Source organism: Eublepharis macularius, chromosome 9 (genome assembly GCF_028583425.1).
Source record: "Eublepharis macularius isolate TG4126 chromosome 9, MPM_Emac_v1.0, whole genome shotgun sequence".
NCBI lineage: Eukaryota > Metazoa > Chordata > Lepidosauria > Squamata > Eublepharidae > Eublepharis > Eublepharis macularius.
The window spans coordinates 70,703,206-70,722,544 of NC_072798.1; the positions used below are offsets into that span (position 1 = coordinate 70,703,206).

At 41.5% G+C, this 19,339-nt stretch overlaps 2 protein-coding genes across 3 annotated transcripts in view; one reads left to right on the top strand and one right to left on the bottom strand.

Annotated features, from left to right (window-relative positions):
- Positions 1-619: 619 nt before the first annotated feature.
- Positions 620-16,727, bottom strand: IRAK4 (interleukin 1 receptor associated kinase 4). Of its 2 annotated transcripts, XM_054988370.1 has the most exons (12): positions 16,463-16,727; positions 15,043-15,212; positions 12,466-12,611; positions 10,322-10,519; positions 9,088-9,252; positions 8,072-8,132; positions 7,373-7,487; positions 6,544-6,653; positions 5,890-6,073; positions 3,368-3,430; positions 1,828-1,986; positions 620-1,733 (listed from the first exon to the last, which is right to left on the bottom strand). In XM_054988370.1, the coding sequence occupies exons 2-12, from the start codon at positions 15,201-15,203 to the stop codon at positions 1,698-1,700; spliced, it is 1,398 nt and encodes a 465-aa protein (XP_054844345.1). In that variant the 5' UTR covers positions 15,204-15,212; positions 16,463-16,727; the 3' UTR covers positions 620-1,697. The 2 variants fall into 2 exon arrangements, with proteins under 2 accessions (XP_054844345.1, XP_054844346.1); XM_054988371.1 differs by lacking the exons at positions 12,466-12,611; positions 16,463-16,727 and having other exon boundaries at positions 15,043-15,119.
- PUS7L (pseudouridine synthase 7 like) overlaps positions 16,594-19,339 on the top strand; it is a 31,329-nt gene continuing 28,583 nt past the window's right edge. Inside the window, exon 1 of the mRNA XM_054987778.1 lies at positions 16,594-16,661. Within this exon, the coding sequence (XP_054843753.1) occupies positions 16,594-16,661 (68 nt within the window). The remainder of the gene's footprint in view (positions 16,662-19,339) is intronic.

The window sequence follows — 19,339 nt, forward strand, 5'->3', positions numbered from 1 at the left end:
CTATCAGCACTGCATTTGGCTGCTTTGTACATGGAGCCTCACTTATATAACGGGGGGGGGGGGGGGCGTTCCTGAGAAATGTTCAATTGATCATCATCACATAGCCTTAGATGGAAAGAACATCCTGTGTGAAAGTTTATTTCATTTAAACCTCATGTTTCTCTCCAGCGGGGACTCAGAGTGGTTCTCTCCATTTTATCCTCCCAACAAGTAGGTAAGGCTGAGAATTTGTGACTGTCCTGAGGTCACCCAGCCAAGTGATCATTCGATCCTGGAGTCTCCCAGGTCCTAGTCAGTCATTCTAATTTGGCCAATACTTTAAAATGAATTTGTTAAACAGAAATCTACATACAACTGCTATGGAGTTATACTGCCCACCCCCCAAACCAGCGAGGAAAGCATTCCTTTTAATACAGATACATGGAAACCGGAAGTCTCTGTGTCTGTTCTAAAGTAATGCATTAACCACTAAACCACAGGGATTTACTGAAATAAGCATTCTCTCCAATAGCCAGTCTCTTACAGTGAATCAACCCCTCTGATTGAAGTCAGTTTATTCAGTCCAAGTGTCAAATGAAAACCTTGTATCCCAGCCAAAGATCATTCAGTGTAATCCTTTTAAAGATTTTTATTTAAAACCAGTCTCTTTCAAAATGATTAAATATAAAAGAATCACAATGATACAAAAATGTGCATATGTCGATGAAATTAGAAGCAGAAAAGTACACGTCATCTAAAATTTAAAAGATAAAATACAATTTCTAAGATTCTCACCAAAGTGCTTTCAGAAACATAAGATAGTCTCACACAACCCACAATAAAGAGATTCAGGGGTGTATTGGGTGTGCCTACTATATATGCCCAATTACATGAAACTCACATGACTGTATCAAAACCATTCTACTGGTTCCTTCAGAAGGTGAGGTAAGCACCTCTCCATTTAGAATGAATTTTCCATAGAAATAAATGTTCTTTCTTAGTTCTGGACACATAGGCATTCATTCATAGTTATCTTTCTCAAGGATGTCACAGTGAAAGCATTGCTGAAACAGCAAAAAGCAAATAGATGTTTGTTTGCAAAAAGCCTCAGGTCTGCTTTGATCCTTAATCTATATCATTAATAGACAGGGTCAGTAACACAACTGTAGTCAGTTTCCCTTTTTTCCCCTCCATAACTTGCACTGTAGCAGATGCCTTATAAAACTGATAATACAATCCTAGACAGAGTTATATCCTTCCTGCTCAACTGACTGCAAGGGGCTTAGCAGGCTGCAACACTGCTTAGGACTGCATTGTCCTGACAGTCTTTTACACAAGACTCTTTAAAATTCTATTGATAATGCAAAACTGAAGAGAGTTCAGACTGTTGTACAGATATTAAAGAGACTTGCATATATTGCATATAGTATATGCAGAATATATAAGCTACCTGAATTCTTCAAAAAAAATGGTAAACTTGCCACCTCTGTACTCTGCATTATCTCAGTTACCCAGATTTTAACTTGGCGTTCCTTGAAATTTGGCATTCTTTATGCCTACAGTGGAATCTGTCATAAGTATTCCAGCTTGTAAACTGCAGTTCTTGTGGCCCTTAGAGAGGAGACTGTAAGAATAAGTCCTTGAAGCAGGTTCCCATTTATTTTGGCCTTTAGAAAGGAAACTGTATGGAAATTAGTTCAATAAGATACAGCAGTGCCTTAGTCAACCAGTATTTCTTGTAAGTGTTGCTTGACCTGCAAAAGAAGCAGAGGCACAACTTAATACTCACAAAATGTTTTGCCTTTTTTTACAACTCAGCTATATGGCAGGGGAAAAAAATTCTGGTACCATCTTAATATCTGGCCTCCGGCTCTTCTTTTCATTCAGGCACTGGCAAGCAACCGAATACATCTGTTCAACGGATATAAGGTTCCAATTGCTCATCTTTTCATCAATGTAATCTTCAATAGTCATTTCTTCATCTTCTATTTCCTCTTTGATACTCAGCTGTGGGGAAGCAGCGATGGCATTATAATGATTTGAAAGGGTATAATCTGCTGAATTCCCACAAGAGGGTGACAACAAGAAGGGGAATTGCAGCAGAATTGTAATTGGACACTATTATGCAGCAGCCAATCCCGCACAGAGCACAGCATTATACAACTGTAATAGCACTTGACATTTAGAGCTGTCTAGGGAGGCAGGTAAACGGCTATCTCAGAGTATTCAGGCATATTATAGTCAGCTTCCCTCTTTTAACCGTTATTTTTCACAGCTCTAAAGAAGTGACAAGCCCAGAACATTTAAACAGGGATTCTAATCTGTGTTCTGTTCCTTCCCCTTCCTTCCTGGGGGGCAGGATATCAGCAAGCCCAAACACCCAGGGCATTGTATAAGTGGTATATTATTTAAAAAACACATTTACTTCATGTACATGGCCGATTTATTTAAGTCTGGTCCTTTCTACTTGCACGTATTCATAACTTATCCTACAAAGCTCAAACATTCCTTCATGAGAGGAATATTTTGGTATTCTATAGAAACATTTTTTCATTAACCACTGTACATTTAGAATGCTTTAAAACCACATATTGCCTGCATCCCAAAATTGTACATAATCTTATCAATGCAGGAGGCATTCTTTCAGAAGAGCCATCGCTGAGTAATCTCTCACTAGCAGTGCAATCCTGAACAGAAGTTATACCTGTCTAAGCCCACTGAAGTCAAAGGTGTAATTCTATTCAGGATTGCATCAAAGGGTCTCTTCAAATCTGCAGCAGTGTGGCAACTTCTGTCACGCTGCTCAGGTCCTTCCCTCATATGAAATAAGAGATCGTGGGGGAGGAGTCCATACTGTGGCTCCCTCCCACATCCACACGGCCACAATCTCAGTGCCAGGAACAACAATGGTACAGGAAGAATTGCCTTAGCTGTTCCTGCTGAGTTCTAGTGTCACAAGCAAAAGGGACATATGCAGAGTCCAGCCGTTCCCACACCACTGAACTGGTCTTTAAAAAGTCCCTTGAAGTCTGTGAACATGAGTTAAATGAACTCATTTATCCAATTAATGCATTCTGAAGAGACTCAGAAAATACCAGAAGATGAGGTGGCCAGTATAAGATAAATAGGGACAAAGTGCCTAGAAACACTTTTTCCTAACAGCACCTTGCTAAAGTCCTCTGTAAAAACTGTACGAAGTCCTTCCAGCAACCCAACACAAAGGAAAGTTCTTAGCAAAATAATGGTTTCTTCCAGAATTCTTGTTCTCATCTAGACAAATCCTTTGATGCCAAGTAGACTTCCACGTGTTACCTTTTCTTGAACAGGTAGATGCTGGCTTGTTGAGAAATGCAATAAACATTTATAAATGTTCTACAAGAAGAATTACCAGCAACTGTGGATCTCGGTTTTCATCCATGGGTTTAAGCCCTGTTATTATTTCAAGTAACACCTAGAGACAAAAAGATGCAAACAAACGAACAAGTCAGGCAAAGTACAGGTATGTGAGAATCTGCTGCAACAGACTATACCTAAACAGCCACTTTAAATCTATGGTAACATGCCCCCTCTCTTTTCCTACCTTAGGGGAAAAAATCAGCACTTATATTTTTTCCTCAAAAAAACTAGAGCTCAGTCATTATAGCAATAAAGCCAGATATAATTTGTGCCATAGCGTCACCCTTGTTGATAGGTTTCTATTTCATCCAAGCTTAAGGAAGACATATTCACTGCATGACTGAATAACTTACCTAACCTGAGATAATAAAAGGAAGTTTTCAAATTCGGCCCAGATTGACCATTATGCAGGCAATCCCAGCTTTGTGTTTTAATTTCAAACCAGGAGCAAGGGTCCCAACTTAGATCAAGGGTGCTGCGCTGAAACTGGTGAAGGTTTACTTACGCAAAAGTTAGCAATTGTATGAGAAAAAAAATTATAATTTAATTGAGAAAATAGAATATGTGTTAGCCACCCCCTCTCTAGACCCCAATACCATTTTGAGCATTATAAAAAACACGAGACTCATATCCAGTTCAGTTCCTCAAATATGTGCTATTCAAGGAGAAGCCTGGACATTTTTTTTTAAAGGAACACTGGAGTAAATATATTCTAAATGTCTCCATTTTTTTGCCAGTGTTTAACAACACGGCAAGATGGAATACGTCTTTAATGTAATCTGTGATCTTGTCAGGAAGTACTGAATGATAGGTACATCTGTGTCTCCCTTTCATTTGCTACTCTGTCTTCCGCAAGAAATTAAATGTCATGCTTCTCAAGTAATATAAATGGAACGATTTTTCCTTGCAACAAAACTATATAAGCAGCGTAGTTCACCTCTTCAGAGCAATTCCTGGTTAAAAGCTACATCTTCTTTCCCTAACATCTCTAGAGAGCAAACCTGAAGTTCGCTAGTATAGTACAACTAACCTTTGGGACTTGAAATGGTTTAGTGGCATGGAAAAAATGTCACATTGTTCCTGCCCCTGTTTTTTTTTTTAATTTTTAAATCTTTAACACAATAAAGGTGGGGATGGGGTGGGAGGAAAGAGAAAAGATACAGGATGATACAGTGTTAGGCTTGGCCCAAGGGTATCAAGGGTCAGATCTGCTCTTGGCCAGAAAATGCATTTATAGACCCTGGACAAACTTATCCTACCTCACAGGGCTGTTGGGGGCAAAATGAGAAAAAGCCTGACGTGTCCCTCAGAGCTGCTCTTTGAAAGGAGGGCAGGACATATGTGAGAAATAAAACACATTACGCCCTTTAGCATATCTGGGCCCAACAAGCAGCAAGCGATCACTGTTCGATAGTGTCACAAGAAGCACAGTCTATGAGAGGCATCTCAGACCAACCTTGTGCTTCCTATATATTTTTCTAAATATTGGCAGCTACAACCATCCAAGTTCATGCTCATATCCCTGAGGTGTTCATGGCTTTGATAATTTTGGCACTGTTTACCTTAGATGCTTCTCATATACTAAAATTTAGTACTCCATGTACTAAAATTCGCCATGCTATTTAAATAGAAAATGGTATTACATAATACCGTCTTTACAACTTGAGTGAAGAGAGATTTCTAAAACTCTTCCATTTAATCTGGTTCTAAGGATATTTGGTCACATTTGCTTACATATACAGCTTTCATTCATGCATGGGATGGACTCCAAGTAGTGCAAGCAAAGTTCGTGGAAGAAGACTATCCCCTTCAGTCCCCTGAGACCTTGGGGAGCTTTTCAGAAACAGAAGTGAAACAGGGTTATGCAGTGCAAGGAGGGAGAGCCAAAATCTGACTCTCTTCCTCCAATGGAAGTGCAATTCCTCTGCTTTAGATACTATGATGGTTGCACCTCTGGATCCAGCTCTTTGTTACTACCATCGATATAGATATCTAGCTTAAAAAATGTAAACAGTACTTATAATTAAGTGTGAAACTTACAGGTACCTAGTTATCTAGAACTTTTAACAGTGGCACCAAAAAGTGCATGGGAGAAGAGGAGCTAACCCCTGGCTTTCACTGCTGTAGAAGCTACTATCAAGAGCCAGTCATTCCAGCCAGAACGGAAAACAAGTGACCAATGAACTTAATTCTGGACCCCCAGCAAGAAATACAGCCAAGCCTGAGTGTTCGAAGGCAAGACCTCCTTCCCTTCTATGCAGCGTCCAGTGGAACCTCCTCCTTAAAGGCTTTGACTTGGCTGGTTAATTTCACTGAAACTGTAAATAGGATTATTTCTCCTTGTTTCCCCACATTTTCGTTAGTATCCATAAAGATGAAACATTTTTTCAGAAGTTAATACAACTGGAAACACTTTTTTAAAGATGGAAATGTCTTCACATCTGATTTTTTTGTAAAAGTTATCCCTTTCCCCTATAGCAGCATTAATAGCTGCAGCAGTTATTTCCTACTCACCACACCAAAGCTGAAAATGTCTGATTTCGGACCTATTTCTCCCCGCAAAGCCTCCGGTGCCATATACGCAGCTGTCCCTACTATTCTGTCTGTTATGATCGTACGTGTGAACCGTACTGATGCCCTTGCAAGTCCAAAGTCAGAAAGTTTGGGTACCAACTCCTCAGTCAGTAAGATATTTGCACTGAAAAAATAAAGAGAACTCTAGAATATACTCTCTTTGCAGAGCAGCCAATTCACTAATCAGCCAAAAGAAACAGAAGCAACATTTTTTTCTCTTAACTGACTGAAGCTGTAGTTATTTTGACCACTGATGCAGAAAAATAAACGATGCAGAAAAATAAACTGTAACTGATGCAGGAAAATAAAAGAGGACAGTTCTACAGTTCTCAGAAACGGCCTTTCCTCTGAACTCTGTATTTTTCATGGTATTCCTTTGAGTCCCTCTCTCCTGAACTTCCATCGCACCATTGTTGTCCTGAACTAATTTGATTTGGGAGAAATGCAGAACATATCACTATGGAAGCAGGAAAAAGTCATGTTTTTTTTTTAAAAAAAATGGGGAGGTGGAGGAGAGAGACGTTTAAGAAATACCTGTGAAACACCGTTGTAAAAATTGTTCTTAAAACAATGGTTAAGTTTTGCAGATATTACCTTTTAACATCTCTATGAATGTGGTTATTTTCATGTAAATAACAGATGCCATTGGCTGCACCTTGAGCAACGTTACACCTCGTTCTCCAAGAAATCGGCGCAGTGCCATCCTTGTGATCAAGAGAAAACGGACGCGTTTCAATTCTACTTATTAGTTTTTCTCCATTAAGACTGCTTACAATGAAACATTAAAATCTATAAATAAATGTGGCATGGGCAAGCAATGGCAAAAAACTACTAAGAGCAGTCCTAAAGGCAGCTTAGGAAACGAGAACCAACATTTCTGCTCTATGCATTCATATGTGCTCCAGCATGTATAGGATGCTCCTATAAGTGAAGGCTATTCTTCTCATTTTAATGAAGGTTAACTTCATATGCTGGGTTGTGCCCCACCTCCCGAAATGTATATCCCTGCAGTTCCTTGTGCTAAGAAATCCTATACTAGAAATCTCAATGGGGCCCCCGTGACTGGGGCGGGCAATTCTCCAAAACATTTCTTCTCCCAAACGAACAGCTAATCCTGGCTCTCCTCTATTTCACTGGAGCAGGTAGTACTTCAGAAGATTCCAGGAGGCCTCTCCAGGGAACATCCATTTGGAAATAGCTGTCTCAGTCAAAGGAGGATGCGTGGCTTAGGACCTCTCAACTTCTCTAATACTCCCCCCCCCATGGCTGTCATTTTGTGGTGGTGCCCACGGCCAGCTCAAGTCTCCGTAAGTTTCCAGATTCAACAAAGAATCCCCTGTCTTATATCTACAAGACGAAACTGGTTGAGCCTTTTAAACATCTTTTGTCTGTTGTTCATGTAACAGCTAAGCATTTCACTTACCAGACAAGCTAGTCTGTCAAGTAGTGACCCGTTGGGCATATAATCATAAACTAGACAAGGCTGGTCCAAGTCACTTGAAAAACCAATCAATTCTACTAGGTTCTCATGCTGACATCTGAGAGAGAGAAAAGAATTTATTAGATCTGGGATTCCATATTTCTCAGTACTTCATACCTTAACAAAATGAGGGCAGTTAAAGATCTCTGAAGATTCAAATCACAATATCAATCTGCAATATTTACAGCAACTATGTCCCAATTTAATGGGAATATTTTTATCTTATTAAGAAATGAGAAAGTCATAGCACATCAAAGTTCAAAAGTGTACACTGGGATAGGATTCCTTATAAATGATAAAACTGGGATCTTAAGATTATGTATACGTTCATTAAAAATTGATATTTACTCTGACATGCTGTTGAGTTTAAATCTTTAAGGCTGAAACTCAAAAGTCTTTTATTTCAAAATTCTACTGGAATCTGTTGAACTTCTAATCAAATGAATATAGAACTGGATATAGGAATGACTGCTGGTGAGGGGGAGCTAATACACATAATAGCTTTTGTGCTATAAGCTTTTAGATAAATATTCCATGCTAAGATTTCTAGCATGGTTTTAAAGCCAACACATGTTAACATCTTGCATTAAGCATGTCATTTTGCCATCTTCCCCCCTCACCCCACAAAAGCTCAGTACTTACTTTGCCATAATCTTTATTTCTTGCTCAAACTGCTGCTTCAGGTCTTGAAGGCTTACATCAGCTACCTACACAAGCAATTTTAAAAAATTAAGTGCCGTCTCAGAAGTCAGGATCTATGGTAACTGAGCAGACAGACCAATTCCAGACCACGCCCATGACATGAAGGCTTCATACAGAGAACTGCTGCCAGACCCAGGCCCGGCAGGGGAGGGACCTCTGTGTATGGCACGGATTCTTCTACATACAGGAGCACATGGAGGAAAGCTGGACTGGGTGAAATGTCAATGATCGCCTCTTTTGTGTCAGCAAGGGATTTTCCTCCAGGCGCAATTGGACAAGGATCCTGGAGCTTTTCAGCCTTCCTCTGGGCATAGAGAAGGGGCCAGTGGGGGGTTGGCAGGGGAGGTAGCTGTGAATTTTCTGCATTCTGCAGGGATTGGACTAGAGGACCCTTTGGATCCCTTCCAGCTCTGTGTTTCTATGCAACTTAAAACACTAGGCCTTAAAACACCTAAAGAACAGTTAATTTATCAAAAGGTTCAAATGACCCTCAATTGCAGCATTACTCTTACAATAACAGGAAGCATAGTTTAGTCCAGAATACTGGAAGATTCTCATTCTTATATTCATTCATTCATTCATCACACACACACACAAATGCATGCACATGCACACACGTGCGCGCACACTCCCTTCTCTTTCCTATTCTGCTGTGGATTGCAAAAGGCCCACTCAAAAACTGGCATTTGGAAATTGAAAATATTTTTCCAGCTCTCATTCTTTAAAATTATATGGCATCTTTTTTTCCCTAACAGCTGTTTGGGGGGATTTATTTTGGATTGGGGTGTGCTCTATTGGTATTTAGTTGGATATGGGGCACAGTACATAGGGGTAAACTCTACAAGATTTTCAGATCCTTTTTATGCCTTCAGTTTCACAACTTTCTAAGTAACATACATATTACAGCTTTAGAACAGCACACAATACATAAACAGTGAGATTATGTTGCTGACAACCTACAGCAGAAAGTTTTTTCACTGCCACGGTTCTGCCATTAATATAGCCTTTGTACACAACGCCAAAGCCTCCTTCGCCCAGCTTGTTCCCACCAGCTGATACAGTTCGATCGTCAAAGTTATTTGTAACGCTTTGCAGCTCATGAAACAAAAAACTTTTTAACCCTGAAACGAAATAGGAACTTTTCATTATCATCATCGTCATCCTCGTCCATCACCACCACCACCACGTGCTTATATACTGCTCGTCTAGACAGATTAGTGCCACACTCAGAGCAGTTAACAATCCAGCTGGGACTGAGAGGAGTGGCTTACCCGGGGCCACCTGCAGAGTTCATAGCAGGAGTGGGAGTCAAGCCAGCAAGAGTGCTGGCTTGAAGCCCAGCCACTTAACCACTACGCTACTGCAGCCCTCATGTGACATGAGCAGAAGTCTCCATTTCCCTTTAATTATCTATTAAATTATTTGGCATAAAAAACATAATCATCCACTTCTAAGAACTCAGTGCCAGCACCATAAAATCCAGTCATGCTTAACTGCCTTAGAGATTTGTCTTCCCTTTTCAATAAAAGGTATAGAGATGGGTGAGCTAGGGCCAGGGAGGGGGGGGGGGTGTCACCTTGGAGTCCAGCTCAAACAAACTAGATGCATTTTTTAAAAAGAATAATTTTTTTAAAAACGTTTCATTATCGTTTTTCTTTTTTGCTCCCGTTGCTTCTCTTCCTTCCTTCTTTCCCCCATCCTATTCCTGGTCCTTCTCTAGCTTTCCCTCCTCCTCGGCTCGTGCAGCTATGTCATCTCGCTCATCCTCTTCACCACCTCGCTCACCTGCCCACTCACTTCCTTGTCAGCTAGTTTGTCTGCAGCTCTGCTGTGACAGCCTCTGTCTGCCTGGCTCACCTGGCAGTAGGGCTGCCCTCCATCCCCAGTACTTACCAGTCAGTTTGGTTGGTTTTGATTGCTTATAGGGTTGTTAAGTAACCACCACCACCACCCCGCTCAAAATAGCATTGCAAGATCTTGTTTCTCCACCTGGTATGTTAATTTGTTTAAAAGTTTTAAAAATTCTCTTCAACTTTTTAAAAAACAGTTTTGTGCCAGTCTGGGGGATGACACAGGTTTGTATGAATGTCTTCTCAGTCTGTACCTGGCCCGAGCATATGGCTTTTTCAATTCATACCCCAATGTCCAGGTTCAGCACTAGACATATGATGGCAAACACCAGCTTCCTACCTGTGTCATTCAAATGCAAGTCGTTCTCTTCTGTCGTTAGGCTACAAGAAGCTACAGTGTGGTGTCCATTATCTGGGGTTGAGAGTGGCACTTCAGATGTCATATGGTTTTTCTCTAAAGGAGTTTCTAGGTCATATTTTGGCATACTTTCTTGTGAAGGTAATGTCATTGTAGAATTGTCTGTCACTCGTACAGAGTCTGTTAATGAAATAAAAAGCAAGCCAACAGAGTTTGAGGTTGGAAATAAGACTTCTAGATTGTGTGATACGCAGAACCTACACCAACAAATAAATTGCATGGTGCAACAGTGAACGGGATTTATCTTCACAACATAATGGTGCAATTCAATCGTTCAGATCATACTTGTGAATCAGAAACTACCCAAAATATACTTAATGCCAATATTGTATAATATCTGGGCTGGTAAGGAGAATTTACAACAGCACAGAAGCCCATCCATCATGGCATCTCGCCACATAAAAGCATAAGAGCCCTTCTGGACTGAAGGTTCATCTCCGTTTGCAAAAACAGCCAGGTAGATGCTTCCTTATTGTTTGTTCACAGCATAAGAACACAAGAAGAGAAGAAGAGAAAACAGACAGTAAGTAAGTGTTTGACTTTTATTGTTCAGTAAATTGTATACGGAAAAGAGAATCTGTAAAACTTATTTATGTAATCCATTGACAGACCAACTTGTAATATTTATGTTTATACTTTGAATATTTAAGAATAAAAAAAATAAACTTTAAAAAAAAGAACGCAAGAAGAGCCCTGCTGGATCAGACCAGTGGCCCATCCAGTTCAGCACTGGGTCCCACACACTGGCCAACCAGTTGCCCAGGAGGGCTCATAAACAGGGCACAGGAGCCGAGGCCTTTCTCTGATGTTTGCTTCTTGGCACTGATATTCAGAAGTTTACTGTCTCTGAATGTGGAGGTTCCCTTCGGTCACTATGGCTAGTAGCCCTTGACAGACCTCTCCTCCTCCTGTCTAATCCCCCTTTTAAAGCCACCTATGCCTGTGGCTATCACAACCTCTGCCAGCAAATTCCACATTTTATTCCCTTGTTAAATCATAAAAGGCGAGGACCTCCGTGGCGCAGAGTGGTAAGCTGCAGTACTGCAATCGAAGCTCTGCTCATGACCTGAGTTCGATCATGGCGGAAGCCAGGTTCAGGTAGCCGGCTCAAGGTTGACTCAGCCTTCCATCCTTCCGAGGTCGGTAAAATGAGTACCCAGTTTCCTGGGAAGTGTAGATGACTGGGGAAGGCAATGGCAAACCACCCCGTAAAAAGTCTGCCAAGAAAACGTCATGATGTGACGTCCCCCTATGGGTCAGTAATGACTCGATGCATGTACAGGGGACTTCCTTTACCTTAAGTTATAGTTTCTTTTGTCCATCCTGAACCTACTATATTAACTTGGAACATGAAACAGACAACATGAAAACAATATATAGTGGCCTGTTTGTGCTGGCTGTTCAGGTCAAACAGCACTGAATTGCCTTGCTGATGTGATATTGAAAATGCATACATGGCTAGAGAATTCTAAGTGAACCTGCTACTTCAGGCAAAGGAGAACACATTGGACTTACGCTTTCTGAGCTCAGTGATAAAGCATCTGATTTGTGTACAGAAGGTCCCAGGTTCAATCTCTGGCATCGCCAATTAAAAGAATGAGGTTTTAGGTGATGAGAAAGCTGAGAACTTGGAGAGCTGCTGCTAGTCAGAGTAAGGTCTAATTAAATATAAAGTAGCTTCATATGTTTTCTGCGCCTGCCCTGCAGGTTCTCTAGTGTCTGAGGTACACTGTCAAGTTCTATTGTTTATCTTATTTTTGTCATATATTATATGACTTTCAGGTGGAACTGCACATCTCTAGCCCCAGCCCAGTTTGTGCCATGGCTACACTTTACCTATTGAACTGCACCATAATATCGCCATGTCTTTTATTTAATGTAAAAATAAAAATAAAGTAAAACTTTCACTTGGCCTTAATGGGTTTTTGTTCCTCATGACTATTGTACAATTTTAAAATGTTTAAATTGTTAAAATAAAACACAATTTCCTTTTTCATACAAGCCATAGATACTATGCAGATCAGTGAGAAAGGCAGACTATTAATAATGCGGATTTAAAAAAATACCTGGAAGCAAAAGGCTGGCTGGCGCTAAGAACTGATTTCTGATCAGCAGGTCCACTAGATCACTAACTGTACAGTTCAGTGTCCCCCAGTCATAAAGCAATTCACAGGTGGGGCTCTTTCCCGCTTGCTTTAATGCTTCAAATCGCCTAAAAAATCCCAAACAGATTTACAGTCAGGGACGATGGAGAAAATGAGAGGAAGCATATAATATTCTTCACCATTTCTAAGTCTGTGCTTAAAGGTTAAGGTTTTAAATAAAACTGCTCATGGCTCTCCTTACACATTCCTCTTGAGGAGCAACTTTTCTGATGGATTCTTCAGCTGTTTTCTACTATCAAGCTGTTTTCATGCCGGAGTTCATAGTCAGAATTAGACATGGGCACGATCCAAAAAAAAATTCCGATTAAGCCGTTTGTGGATCTGGGCTGCCGCCGAATGCAGATCCCCGATTCTAACCGATCAAGTCTCGTTTCTGGTCCAAAATCGGGAATCGGGGAGGCCAGCGCCCAGGGCAACCGTAGTCAGGCTCTTGCGCGCACGCGCTCCTGAGTCGCCCCTGCCCACGCAGCAAGCCGGCTGTCCTGGTGCGCTGCGAAGCTGGCAGCAGCGTGAGTGGCTCGGAGGCTGCCCGTGCCATTCACCTGCCCCGCAAGACAAGGGGCGGCCGGCTTGTCCGCGCGCCCCTTGTCCTGGGGAAAGGCAAACGGCACAGGCAGCCTCCCAGCTTCCCGCGCTGCCTTTTGCCTTTCCCCAGGACAAGGGGCGCGCGGACAAGCCGGCCGCCCCTTGTCTTGCAGGGCAGGCGAACGGCGCGGGCAGACTCCAAGCCACTCGCGCTGCCTTTTGCCTTTCCCCAGGACAAGGGGCGGCTGGCTTGCCCCGTGCCCCTTGTCCTGGGGAAAGGCGAACAGCGCGGGCGGCCTCCCAGCCTCCGGCGCTGCCTTTTGCCTTTCCCCAGGACAAGGGGCGGCTGGCTTGCCCCACGCCCCTTGTCCTGGGGAAAGGCGAACAGCACGGGCAGCCTCCCAGCCTCCCGTGCTGCCTTTTGCCTTTCCCCAAGACAGGGGGCGGCAAGCCACACGGCCCTTGTCCTGGGGAAAGGCGAATGGCGCAGGCGGCCTCCCAGCCTCCCGCGCTGCCTTTTGCCTTTCCTTTGTGCCCCCTCCCTCCCCTGGGTTGCTGCTCCGTGATTGGAAAGAAGCCTGTTAATCAAGGAAAGCTGGGCTTCCATTCGTGTTTCGAGGGCGACAGAAGGAGGGCAAACACAGCTCATTTCCCTGACTCCGTTGCCCTGGGAATAAATTACAGGTGCCAGAATGTCTGCAATTCCGAACAGAAACTGACCCATCCGATCAAGTTCCGAACAAGCAAACTCCCGACTGCTGGATCAGTTGCTGTGGACAGAACAGATCAGCTGAGTCACGATGACGCAAACGCCAAAATCGGGGGGGGGGGGGGTTTGAAATCGTAATTCAGATCAGGCCCATCTCTAGTCAGAATCACCTTAGAATTTTGGCATAACTAATCAGTGTTCAGAAATCCAACACACTACACTAAAAATGTGAAACAAAGCTCCAAAATATTTGTACTGGAACTTTTGTCATAAAGTGCTACATGAAATTTCAGATGGATCTTCTTATATTATGTAAATGGAACCTGCCTCCTTCCCCCGCCCCCACAACTAGAGGGTGAAGGCAGAAGAGAATCAAGAGGCTTGCTTTCCTCAGACAAAATTATAATTTGTTTCTCAAGAAGAGACCTCTCTCTTTTAAAAAAAAGTTACCAGGATTGCAATTTTAAGCATGCTTACCAGGACATAAGCCCCAATGAACTTAGGAAGCTATTTTTCTAAGCAAAGAGTTCTTTAGATTGAGACTTGAGACATGAGAGTCACAACATTTTGGTTTATACTTGCAAAGCAACCTGTTATCTAAGCCTAACAGTGCTCAGGAACATACAAAGGAGTGGATTCTAAACAGGCCAACCAAGGTCATGCTAGAGGAAGGCAATTTAACAGCCTCCTCACTATTCATTGCAGTCTCCTTTGCTCCACAGACTTATGTTCTCCTCACATCAGGAGAGAAGGAACTTGCAAAAATCACCCTGCCCTGTTTCACAAACAGAGAAGTCATTCTCTGTCAGAGGTCCTGTGCTACCAAAAGAATGACACTACAGGATCCAAGCCAAAGTATTTGGCAAGTCATGCTGGAAAGCGGTAAGGAGTTAAAAGTTTTTTAAAAAGATAGGGAATGATAGTGTACAACAAGAAATAATTCAGTGTGAGAAAGTACCTTGAGAAGATTAAACTTACAGCAAAGACTGTACTTTCCTAGCTCTTCTATGAGAAGAGAAAGATCATTTTTAAAAGTAAATGTGAAAAAGATAAACAAGTCTCTCAAAAACTGAACTGCCTGAGAAGAATTTCCCATTACATAATTATATATTAAATTAAATTCCCGTATATAAAATAATAGTGACATAATTGCTTTCAAAGTTTTAACACTAAAGCAAAAGCATTTTCATGTCATAAAACAGACTTCTTAGCTCCCCAACTATTCAGTCAGAGGGAAATACTACCTTATATGCAGTTGGTTGTATCGGTTTGTACCAGATGGATTTTTTATGTCTGCTGCTAGTTTCTTCCATCCTTCCTGTGGATCAGTGAAATCTGCCAGCTGCCTCATCATGCCATAGCCGAGGCAACGTACATATGTTGAAGGCGTTATGGAGTTATTCATCTTTGAGTCCTACAAAATGTAAAGCAATCTGTTCTCAAGCAGTTCAAACACTCCTTTTGTTATTGGATTACCTTTATGTGCAACTTTCACAGGTCCTTAAAAGAGGTGACACTGACAAGTCATAAATCCATTCTACTTGCACACGTTTTGAATAAAGATTAAGTAAAGAAGTATGCATTTATTTACAGGAATACTCGTTCCTTGAGCCAAGGAATAGAAAATCTTTAACCGTTTCAATATTGTCAACTTTAACACTGTGTAATTCCTCAGCAGTCATTACGTTTGTCTTCTTGATGTTCATTTGTAATGCTACTTTGGCACTTCCTCCGTTAACTTTGGGAATTGCAGTTACTGCAGCACTCCCATGGGAAATCAATTTATTCTCCTGTAATGAACCATCTTACAGCAAATACTTTTGACCCAGAATTCACTTGACTGTTTCACTTGGCTGTAAATCTGTAGTCATGCACCACAAGCATGACTTAGGGTTGGCAGGAATGCTGAACCAGAAGGAGTAGATGCTTAAAACATACAACCCTTCGTTATTAACCACAGCATATCACACCCACAACACCATTATCTACAGATTTGAAAAATTCCTCCCACAGATAGCTAATTTCCCAAATAAGGAACCCGAGAGAAATAAACCGCGTGGTGAACACGATGAGAAAACATTTCCCGCTTTTTCCTAAACTGAGGCGTAAGGATTTTTTTTTTTTAGGAAGCAGAATCCATCCCTCCCACTCAATCTTCAGGTAAAGACATACAGGAAAAAGTCACTTAACAAGGTGTGGTTATTCTTGCCCAAATAACACCCGGCCATCCTACCCCACTCAAAGTAAGGATCGCCAAAGAACGGCGGACTTCCTTCTACCTTTTTCTGTTCACACTGATGAGCCGAGGGGGGGGGGGGGCTAACCCGGGTCAATTTCAGAAGGGCAGCCGCGTTAGTCTGCTACGATAAAGTTAAACGGGGCTCCACGCTAAAGCCCAGCAGAATCCATCCCAGCCCCCGCTTTAACCAGTCAGAGGCACTTGACGACCCGAGCTCCGACTCATGAAAATTATGCTGGATGGCAATAAACGTTGTCAGTTTTTAAAGCGCCGCTGGACTTCCCCTTAATTCAGATTAAAGAACAGCTGTGCGGACACAGAGGAAGGGGCTTCAATTGAATAAATCTGGCGCTAACTCGGGGGGACATTATAGCTCCACAGACACCCGCCTAGACAAAGACAAGGGGGACCCTAGGGAGACTCACCGCCTCGCCGCTCTCGGACCCCCGAAAGCAGAAGCGCCTCCTCCCTCCCCTCCCACACCCTCGTATTGCTCAAACTCGGAAACTTTCCCCATTCCCTTTAATCTTAGTCCTCCCCTTTAAGAGCTCCACGCATGCGCTGTGCACATCCCTTCTCAGTCCGACTGAAAGAAAAGCGAGAAGAGCTTTGCTGCTCGCTGAGGTAATGGGGCTTAGGCAGCGGGAGGCGCCTCACAGCGCCTCATCCTTTGCTCTCCGCCCGCGTGTTCTTCCCATTGCGCCTCTGTACAAAGCGTGTTTTCTTGAGGGCTCGGCTATCATGGCACAATCTGCGGGAGCTTCTTCGCTGCTATGACATTCCGGTTCTCCCCCCACCCCTTTCCTCTTCCGTTCTTCATGGGAGAAAGTGGTACGTTCTGCTCTCCTGTGCCCGCCTCTTATGCTCCTCCGCGCTTTCGCTGAGGGTAGAAGTGGTGCAGTCGCTCCCTGCTATTGGTCTCCAGCGCTAGCTGGATTCTCAAGTTCACTGGAGTGGCGAGTGTGCACGTGGGAATGCACTTAGGAGTAAGGCCCACTGCGCACCGTTGCATTGATTTCTGCGAGAAGGCTCAGTGGTCTAAAGGGGCTTGCAAACTGCCTGTGGGCTCTGAGCTGACAGGGGGAAGACCATTGGTTTAGGAATTTAGGCTGTATTTTTTAAAACATAAGAGACTTGTGACAGAAGCTTCCGTGAGCCAAAGCCCACTCACATTTGCTAAAATGTCAGAGAATGTCTGATCATTCTTATGTGTTCCATCGTTTTAACTCTACATTTTACAGAAGCTTCGAGTAAGAGTTTTTTCTTTGGATTAAAATGAAATTTAAATAAATTGTGTTTCAAGGCTTATACTGACAAATCTTTTTTTTAAAAAAAAATAAGCAATGTAGTAATCGCATTATGTGAAAACTTAAATTATTGAGATTCAAAGTGGATTGTATTAAAACAATAGGGAGTGGGTACCCCGTGACAGTTTATGGAAATGCCCTTGAAACTATTAATTTACCCTCTGACATTGTTCTCTTATAAAAATTTTTTATTGGATTAGATATCATTAAATTATACATTACAATCAGTTTCCTTTAATTTTTCCAATTCTAACCCCCTCCCTTCCCCCCCTTTTGTTGACTTCCAACAGTTTTCCAACCCCTTGTCCCTTTTCCCTTACTCATTTTAAATTTATTCTATCTATCAAATGTAAACTTTCACTTTCTTCTAAGCTTATCTATATACCACAGTGCTCCTTCTGTCTTCCTACTTACTTTAACAACTAAATAATACATAACTAAATAATACATTCTTGGCATATTTTCTTTTGATAATAATCATTTAGCTAATTTTGGTACCCTATACTCTATTTTATAATCTCATCTTCAATATGGGACAAACAATTTATCCCTTATTTAGCATAATTTTAGATACTTCTATAAACAGTACATTCAATATAAGTCAACTAATTTAACTTATACTCTATATATTACTTTTTCTACATACCTTATCTTCATACTGTTTTAATTATATAATTATATTATTCTCTCATTATGCAACTATCCACCAAAAATAGTCAACCGTTTTGACCCATATATACCTCCAAACCAATTCAATCAATTTAATACATGATCTATACATTAATATATATTTTCCCACCTTACTTAAATTCCTTCATTGCAATTATAAAATTATCTCCATTATACAATTATTGCCAGAAATGAACTTAATTAGTTTCTATCCTTATAATTAGTTAATTTCTATCATTACAATTCTTGTAATAACACCTATAATACTTAATGCTATATATAATAGTAATAAAATAGTTGCTTAGACATTCTCATTTACCTCTCCACCCCCCCGGTAAAGTCACCTCCCTCTACTTTTATTGTATTTCAGTAATTTTCAAACTGCCACAGTTCTCCTCCCACCTCCCATTTCTTCACTAAATATTGTTTCAGCTTCTCCCAATCCGTGTTGAACTGTCCTGGATCAAGGTCTCTCAGTTTCCTTGTCATTTTGTCCATTTCCGCCATGTACAGCAATTTATATATCCAGTCCTCAATAGTTGGCACTTCTTGCACTTTCCACTTTTGCGCGTACAAAAGTCTAGCCGCTGCTGTCATGTAAAATAGCAATGTCCTATATTGTGCTGGAATATCCTCCATTCCCAAGTTCAGTAGCAGGAGTTCTGGGTTCTTATTGATTTGAAATTGTAAAATCTCGCTTATTACTCTTATTATTTCCCCCCAGTACTGCCTAGCTACCTCACAAGTCCACCACATATGATACAAAGATCCCTCATGCTTTTTACATTTCCAGCATTTATTAGACGTGTTCAAATTCCCTAGCGCAATTTTCTTTGGTGTCATATACCAACGATAAATCATTTTGTAGACATTCTCTTTAATATTGGTGCATGTCGTGATCTTCACTGTATTCTTCCACAAGTATTCCCACGCCTCCATTGTTATTTCCTTATTAAAGTTTATAGCCCACTTCACCATTTGCACTTTAACTGTTTCATCTTCAGTATACCATTTCAGCAGCACTTTGTATACCTTAGAGATTTCCTTTTTATCCCCTTGTAAAAGTGCCTGTTCTAATTCCGAATTCCCCATTCTTATCCCTCCCTTCACACAGTCCGAATTATAAAGATCTCTGATCTGTCTGTACTGAAACCAATCGTAACTTGGAGACAACTCGTCCTGCGTCTTTATTTTAGGTTTAGAAAATTCCATTCGGGTTATCTCCTTGTATGTTAAACACTGTTGTTCATTATCGACAGTTCTCGGATCTATTACTTCATATGGAACCACCCATGAGGGGATTCCATCTTGTAGGTAATTTCTGTA

Excerpts from the sequence above, each read along its gene's own strand:
- IRAK4 (XM_054988370.1), bottom strand. The coding sequence starts at position 15,203 with ATGAATAACTCCATAACGCCTTCAACATATGTACGTTGCCTCGGCTAT. Across the intron at positions 7,488-8,071 it reads GAAATAAAGATTATGGCAAA|ATGTCAGCATGAGAACCTAG; the intron begins GTAAGTACTGAG and ends TCTCTCTCTCAG. Across the intron at positions 6,654-7,372 it reads TTGACAGACTAGCTTGTCTG|GATGGCACTGCGCCGATTTC; the intron begins GTAAGTGAAATG and ends CTTGATCACAAG.